The sequence below is a fragment of the Humulus lupulus genome, chromosome 2, assembly GCF_963169125.1.
Source record: "Humulus lupulus chromosome 2, drHumLupu1.1, whole genome shotgun sequence".
Classification (NCBI taxonomy): domain Eukaryota; kingdom Viridiplantae; phylum Streptophyta; class Magnoliopsida; order Rosales; family Cannabaceae; genus Humulus; species Humulus lupulus.
In genome coordinates this window covers 289786708-289795702 of record NC_084794.1, presented here as the reverse complement: position 1 = coordinate 289795702, position 8995 = coordinate 289786708, and the positions used below count along the sequence as shown (strand labels likewise).

The following is an 8995-nucleotide window of genomic DNA, read 5'->3' as shown; positions in this document are numbered from 1 at the left end:
AGCAAAGTGTAGATGGAGAAGGTTTTCAGACAGTTACAAAAGGGTGGAAGTCAAAAGGAAAGGGAATACAAGTGAGCACTGTCACTAATAATACTTTTCAACCTCTATGTTCTTAAATAGGGGAGAATTTGAAGGATCCAGCTGAGCAGGGAAATACAGGAAGAGAGGGAGAGCCTCCTTACCCAAATGGATAGAATATTGAGATGGAATGTCAGGGGGATCAATAACCAAAACAAATAGAATGAGGTTAAGAAATTGATCTCAACTAAGAAGGTTGGCCTGATTTGTCTCCTTGAGACGAGGGTAAAGGCTCGGAAGTTGGGAGCCTTATATGTTAATATGTTTTCAGGTTGGTGTTTTACATCAAATAATGCGTGGCATGATGGAGGTCGCATTGTGATATGTTGGAATCCTTTGATGTTCCATGTGACTATTCTTAAGTGCACAAGTCAATTTATTCATTTATTTGTCTGTTCAAATAACAATAAGGATAAGTTTTTTTACTGCATTTGTCTATGGATTTAATGATGAAGATGGTAGAGCTAGTTTATGGAGGGACTTGCAAGATTTAGTGGTGGTTCAACCTTTGTTAGTCCTGGGGGACTTCAATGATATCTTGGCAAAGGAAGACTAAATAGGATGTTGGGTCAAATACAGTCAATCTCATAATTTTCAGCATTGTGTTGCGACCTGTCACTTGGAGGATGTCAAATTTAGTGGGAATTATTACACCTGGAGTAATAAGCAACAAGGTGACAATAGGATTTACTAAAAAATTGATAGAGTCATGGCTAATCAATCTTGGCTAAATCATTACACAACCGCTGAAGTGAGCTTTCTTAATGAGGGTTTTTTTTATCATTCCTCTGCATTACTCACGGTGTATCTGGAGTTTACTAGTGGAAAAAAACCATACAATTTTTTTCGAATGTGGAATATTTACCCAAGTTTTCAGGAGTAGATTCTTCATGATTGGAGGAGGCCTATTAGTTGGACAAGGATGTATAAAGTGGTTCAGAAACTTAGAAGACTTAAGGGTCTTCTGAAAAAGATCAATAAGTATGGATTCACTAATATTCAAGCTGCTTATTTGAATGCTTCTTGGGTCTTATCTAAATGTAAGGAGAATTTGATGAGGGATCCTTTTAATGCTACTTTGATAAAGTTTGAATTGGATGCTCGGAAAAATTATGCTGAAGTACACAAGTCCTACTGCTCTTTTCTGCATCAAAAAGCTAAAATTCACTAGATTAAAGAGGGGGATGATAATTCATCTTTCTTCCATGCGAGCATTAGAAACAGAAGAAGTCAAAATAGAATTTACTCCACCACAACTGATTCAGGTGAGTGGGTTGATCAGCCAGGTATGGTAACTGAGGTTTTTGTTCATTATTATAAGCAGCTGCTGGGTAGTTGTATGGCTGATAGAAATAAGGTGATTACAAGTTTAGCTACTCAAGGTTCTGTCCTTTCTAGAGAGCAAGCTGAGATGCTGATGGTGCCCTTCACTAGGGATGATGTTAAAAGAGCTCTTTTTTACATTCCTAGAAGCCAGGCCCCTGGTCCTGATGGTTATAGCAGCTATTTTTTCCAATATAATTGGAATATTGTTAGGAATGAGGTGAGTGATGCAATTCTATCCTTTTTGCAATTGGGGGAGATTTTAAAAGAGATAAATGCCACTGTTTTGACTCTTATACCGAAGTGCAAGTGTCCTGTTAATGTTAGTGATTACCGTCCAATAGCTTGTTGCAATGTGCTATACAAGGCTGCCACCAAACTGATTTGCTCTCAGTTGAGGTCTGTTTTGTCAGAGTTAATAGCTCAAAATCAAGGTGGGTTTGTAAAGGGGAGATCCATTGCTCACAACATCATGATTTGCCAAGATCTTGTTAGGCATTATGGGAGGAAATCTGGTAAAGCTAATTGCCTGATTAAATTGGATTTGAAAAAAGCTCATGACACTGTTGAATGAGATTTTATTTAAGAAATGCTTGAAGCTTTTAATTTTCCTAGTAAGTTCATTAATTTGGTTATGCAGTGTGTGAGAACTCCTAGATTTTCTCTTATGTTTAATAGATCCTTGCATGGATTTTTTGAATCTAAGAGAGGGTTAAGGTAGGGGGATCCTATGCTCCACTTCTCTTTGTTTTGAGTATGGAATATTTAACTAGGATCATGGAAAGGATAGGTCGAAAAGCTGATTTCAAGTTTCATGAAAGATGTGAGGGGCTTCAACTTAATCACCTTATTTTTGTGGATGATGTTTTACTTTTTCGTCATGGTGAGTTCAAATCCATCTATAATATGTTGCAAGGTCTAAAACTATTTTTTGAATCTTCTGATCTTCATCCGAATGAATTAAAGTCTGCCATCTTCTGTTGTGGCATGAACGTTCATGAGGTGCAAAGAGTATTGGATGCTTCGGGGTTTTGTAGGAGTTCTTTGTCGTTTAGATACTTGGGAATTCCCATCTGTTCCAAGAGAATTTTAGCGAAGGATTGTGAAGTTTTAATAGATAAAATGACAGCTCGAATTAGGTGCTGGAGCTCCATAAATATCTCGTTTGCTGGGCGAGTCACCTTAATAAATTTGGTGCTGCTTTCGATCCATTCCTACTGGAATCAACTTATGATTATCACTAAGAAGGTTTTGGAAAAGATAACAACAATTTGTCGAGCCTTTCTTTGGAGGGGTCAAGCTAACTTCATGGGACTGGGTAGTATTGCTTGGGAGCAAATTTGCAAACCAAAAAGAGCTGGAGGTCTTGGTTTCAAGGACTGTTCTGCCTAGAATATAGCTACTATTGGCAAGTATATTTGGACATTCTCTTAAAAGAAAGACAAGTTATGGGTTAAATGGGTGCATAATGTATATATCAGAGACAAGGATTGGTGGGATTATGCAGCTCCTATGCAGAGTAGTTGGTATTGGAAAAAAATTGTTAAGGTCAAAGATCAGTTTAAAAGTTTGGTTTCATTGCAGCAGGTTCTCAATGAATGGCTATTAGATCAGGAAGGGCTATCATTTGTTTTGCCCTATAGCAGACCGTGTGCATTGGTGCAAGGAGGTTTGGAGGAGACTAAATGTCCACAAGCATAGTTTTATACTTTGGCTAGCTATTCAGAATCGTTTGAAGACTAAAGAGAGACTTCAGAGATTCAATATCATTAGCAATTCAGATTTTCTACTCTGTGATGGTCATAAAGAATCAGTTGTCCATTTATTTTTTGAATGTTGCAACAGTTTGAATTGTCTTAGGCATGTGCAAAATTGGCTTGGCTGGCATGCAGATGCCACTTCTCTTTTGGCTATGTTACGATGGATTAAGAGAGCTAAAATCAGCAATTTCAAGAAGCTCATGTATTCTACTACAATTGCAGCTTTGATTTATCAGATTTGGCGGGATCGTAATGAGGTTTTGTGGCTGCATAATATTCGCCTTCTAATCTAATTGTACAGTCCGTTCAAGTTAATGTAAAGAATAGAATCTCTTATAGATGAGCTAAGAAAGTGAGCCAAAAGGATTTAGATTGGTTTGAGGGATTGTAATGGGATTTGTTGTACAGGTTTTTTAGTTTTTAGGCCTTGATTAAGGTGTTTTAGTTTGTATTTGATGTTGAAGTAATGAATTCTTCCTGATTCACCAAAAAAAAAAAAAAGTTTAAAAACTTCAATTATATTTTAGGTTTGCGTTACTTTTGTTTTTGTTTTTTGGGTTGTCATTGTTTTGAGTTGTTTAATTTTAGTTGTTTATAAGTTTCTAAGTTGGTATTTATAAAATAGAAGGCTTTGTAGAAATTTTTAGAATAGAAAGGTTCATTAGAGAATAAAAGTTTCTAAGGATTCATCTTTTATGTTAATGTAATTTATTGTGTATTTGAAATAATAAGAATTTTTTCAATTGAATTAATTTTAATTATGTTGGCTCCTCTAATGGGCGTACCTAGATGGATGAGTGAGAGATTGCAAATGTTGTCTTAGGTGTTCGTCATGATCATCGAAAAGGAGTTGGACGAGTAGTTAAAGGCAAATGAAAAGATGCCAGTAGTTCTTTCACTTCAACTGCACAATTGGCCAGCAGACAAGATTTGCCTCCTATAAATAATTTACCTCAATTTCAACCTCTGCCATTCCCATTTTCATTTCCAACACAACCACCAAATCCAAACGGAGATGGAGATGAAGGAGAAGCAGAAGAAGATGAAGATGAAGACCTAGGAGATGCATAATTTTTTCATATTTTAGAAGTTACCTTAGTTTAAGTAATTATTAGAAGACAAATAACTTTTAATAACATTAGAAAACAATTAACTTTAAATATTTTAGGAGACACATAACTTGAATGTTTAGATTTTCTATTAATAATCATGTCACTTAATTTTTTGTTTTTTTATTTATAATCATGTCATATAATTTTTAATTATTCATCATATATAATTTCATAGAAAATTGAAATTTTATTAAATAAATAAATATAAATTAAATCAAAATAAGTAAGTTATCATATTATTACATATAGAAATAAATTAATTAATAATAAAGAAATAAAAATAAATAAAGTATTAAGGAGGATTAATTATGCAATAAAATATTAGTCACATAATATTTTAATTAGTAAGAACAAATATCATCGTTGTTGTCTCGTATTAGCGAGGATTAAAGATCCTTGCTACTGTTTTGCATTAGCGGCAAAGCATTAATGAGAATATTTAGCGACGTACTTTATTGTAGTGTATGTAGCCATTAAAACACTTCCTTATCGTGAATAATTATAAGCAATTCTATCATTTGGGTCACTTAGTACCCAATCCATAAAATCAAGTTCATACCAGAACAATAGCATCAGCATTTTAAATTATGTTCGAAAAAAAATCATTTTATTCCAAACCAATATATTCGGTCCTCGATTCTCTGTGTATAATTATTAATTTTTTCAAAAACAAATCTAACAATTTAAAGCCATATAAATGCAGTACAATATCTTTATAATCCTATCACCATTTAACATGCATACTGCATATATATATATATATATATTAATATTCGTAGAAAAACTTCCCCATATTTCCATTATATCCATGAAGGCAGCGCATTGATTGAGCCATTCATTTTGTGATTAGCGTCCCAATAAACGACATGAACCTTTTAATTAAATTCACAGTATAATTGAAAATAGTGTCATCAAAATTCACAGTATATACCGAAAAAAACACCAAAATTCCATATTTTAATTGTTAATACATTTATGAAAGGTATAATTGCATATGGATTTAGGCATTCATTTCGTGATTATCTTCTTATTTTTCTAAACCACCTCATCACGTCATAATACCAAGATATTGTGTATATATATATGTACAGAAGAGAGCTCACAAATCAAATGTTATTGTGTATATTTCAAAAAAATTGTTTGCTACCAAATAATAATACAGGAAAGATGAAGTTGTTTGAGAAAAAAGCTTTGTCATTGATTTACTTACTACTGATTATGATTTCATCATCACTCATAGAAGCAGCGAGAGTGAATCTTCAGTCTACAAATAATGGCAACAATGAGAATTCTAGCGGTGATGAAAAAATCGGAGGCGTATTCGTATATAAAACGACGGTTCAAATTTTCAACAATTTGGACAATCAAAACCAACTTACAGTTCATTGCAAGTCCGCTGATGATGATTTAGGTGCTCATGTTGTGGCCAACAATCAAGATTACGAGTTTAAATTCCGAATCAATTTTACGGGTACTACTTTGTTTTTCTGTGGTCTTACCTGGGTTGGTGGAACAGGATCCTATGATATTTTTAAAGCAAGCAGGGATTCATTCAGATGTGCCTCAAAGTGTGTTTGGAGGGCTCATAATGATGGAATTTATGGCTTCAAAGAGGGTTCAAATCAAACAACTGCTGATATTATTTACAAATGGTCTTAACAACTTCATCTTATGTGATGGATTCTTGCATCTCCAATTCTAGAGAATATATAAATATTTATGCTTTCAATAAAATAGATGCATTTGTTCCACTAAAGTATATTTCATTGTCTCTTGTTATGTAAAATTTTCTAGTAGAGTACGTATATTTCAATAAATATGTTTCTTTGAGTATGAAAATCGATTTTCACCCTTTTAGATTTATTCTAACTACATATATATATATATATATGTATATATAAAACTATTAATATCCATACAAATACTACTATATATATATATTAATCTCCGAAAACATTAAAGAGAACTTGTCATAGATTGTAATGCATATATATATATATATATAGTCTCACATGCAATAAATTTTTATCGATAATTAATATAATATTTTTCATTTTATGAAAATTTCATCATTGCTTCATTCCCTCTTTCAACATTGCTTCATTCCCTCTTTCAACAAACAAGTTCCAGAAATCAGCATAAAAAAATTGGTTTGTTTCCATATATTATAGTATATGACTATATATAGTATAATATATTTAGTATAATACCTATTAAATTAGATATCGACCTCTTTATATAAAGGTAGATTATCAAATTTTTTTTTAAAAAAAATCTAAATTGTACAAAATAAATTGAAGAGTACTAGTGTATGTTTATTATTAATATAATATTGAATTTTTTTTTTTTTGATGAGATAAAATACAGGGTGGTTGAAGATAGAAGGTTCTTTTAAAATAAAAAAATAAAAAAGACAGAAAAAATTGTTAATGGTTAATTTTATATTATTTGATGAAAATTTAAAAGATGTGAATTTTGTGGAATGTTTATCAATGATGAGTAGGTAGCAATATATAACCACCATAGTAAAACCTTCAAAGTTCTACTATATATGTACATATTCATGTTTTTTTTTCTTCTAAATATTTCATTTTTTGTAGGAGATTTAAACTCTGTGTCTCCCTCCCTATATATACACACACTTACCCACCCAATTATTCTGTAAATTTGAATTCGCCCTATAATAATAATAATAAAATCCATTTTATTCCTAGTCAATATACATGTATATATATAACTTATAAGGCTTGATTTTTCTAAAGACAGCCAATTTTATCAAGTTCACTTATTAAATCATTAATTAATAATATAACCAAATACCATGTATAATAAAGGAATAACCATTTTAACCATTTTTCTTATTTACATACATACTAAATATATAAACATTTAGAAACCCAACCCCTCCACAAATCTATAACAACAGTAACATATATACTTACTTATATTGAATATTTCAATAGGGATAAATATAGCATATATAACACATTATATATCCATTACAATATTATATATTAATATACACAAACATTAGCCAAAAATAATAACAAATTTACAAAATGAAAGCAGTCCCTACTTGTACTCCATTAAACCTCATACAACACAAAGCACCACAAGGACTCCAACAAGTGCTGGTAGTATGCCTTTTGTTCTTATCGTTCATAGCCACACAAGTAAGAGGCAATTGGGCTATTCGTGAAAAGACGTACGTATCGATCACCAACAATCTGCCTGATCGAAGCCATCTGACCGTCCATTGCAAGTCGAAGGACGACGATCTTGGCACCCATGTGATCCCTTTCAATAGGTCCTACGTGATAGTATTCAAACCAAGTTTCTTTGGCAACACTCTCTTCTTCTGTAACTTTAGATGGCCCAGCAGTAATCGCAACCATTTTTTCAACATATATGAAACTGAAAGGGATGAAGCCGAATGCTTCTTCAAATGCCAGCATTACTATTGGAAAATAATGTTCCAGCATCCTTGTATGCAAAGTGATGTCACCAAAAAGTTTAATATTTGTTTTGGATGGAAATGAATATATATGAGAAAACACTATAATATTATATATATATATGTATTCCTCTAACGTATTAAGGGATCAAGTGTTTTTTTTTTTTTTTTTGCAGTAAGGAATCAAGTGTATTGATTATTGGAATATTAATTAACAATATTATTTGGTTATTCTTGATGATAATCATGATCACTTTAATTATTATTAATCATAATTAATGTTGAGAAATAATATTCCCAATTATTATCCATTATTTTTGTTGCTTTCTCTCCCTCTCTCTCAATTTTCTATATTCCCAACAATGCATTTTTGTTGTTCCTTATTTGACTGGTCCCTTAGGGTGCCTAGACATGACATCGCTATTGGTGAGATTTAGTAGCATGTCACACATATTTCAATTTAAATTAAAATATGTGAGATCTAATATTTAATTTGCATCCACTAAAAGAAAAGGGGCCTTTGCCGGTGCAATTTTGAAGGGTGCCGGCAAAAATGTGTCGGTATTAGTGTCTTTTGCCGGTGACATTCGCTAACGCACCACCAAAGATTTGGACCATTTACTACTAGAAAAAATGGTTTTTACTTCGATTTTTAACCTTGATTTACTTCGGTGTTCGCTAAAATTCGCAACCGCAGTAGTTCGAAGCGAAGTAAAAAATAGTTAAAAACTGAAGTAGAATTCACACTTTCTCCTTCGGTTTTTACATAATAACCGAAGTAGAAAGTGGGGCACGCATCCATCCTAGGCACTTTCCACTTCGGATTTTAGGTAAAACCGAAGTAAAAGGGGGCACTTTCCACTTCGGTTTTTAGGTAAAAACGGAAGTGGAAAGTGTCCATTTTTATTTTAATAATTCTTTCTTATTATTTTTAAATGACCGAATTCTATTTATATATATATTTTGGCCTAATTTTATTTAAAGTGTTTAATTATATATATATATATTGGCCTAATTCTTTTTCAACGGTCTAATTATATGAATTTACAGTTATATATATTCTTACAATTGGAATTGGTTGAGAATTTTTTTTGAATGAAAATATGATAACTTACATTAATTAAAAATGTCATACATAAGCATATAAAACATAAGTACTTAAGTAAGACAGCCAGCCTTAACATTAATACATTTACATAAAACTAAACTTACAACTAAACAAATTTATAAACAAAATAGGCTTACTGATAAATGTATGTCATCAATCG

At 32.0% G+C, this 8995-nt stretch overlaps 1 protein-coding gene across 1 annotated transcript; it reads left to right on the top strand.

Annotated features, from left to right (window-relative positions):
- The first annotated feature begins 5440 nt into the window (after positions 1-5440).
- On the top strand, positions 5441-5932 carry LOC133815658 (S-protein homolog 6-like). Its single transcript, XM_062248471.1, has one exon. It carries the CDS (start codon positions 5441-5443, stop codon positions 5930-5932), a length of 492 nt encoding a protein of 163 aa, XP_062104455.1.
- Positions 5933-8995: the final 3063 nt, after the last annotated feature.

Excerpts from the sequence above, each read along its gene's own strand:
- LOC133815658 (XM_062248471.1), top strand. The coding sequence starts at position 5,441 with ATGAAGTTGTTTGAGAAAAAAGCTTTGTCATTGATTTACTTACTACTG.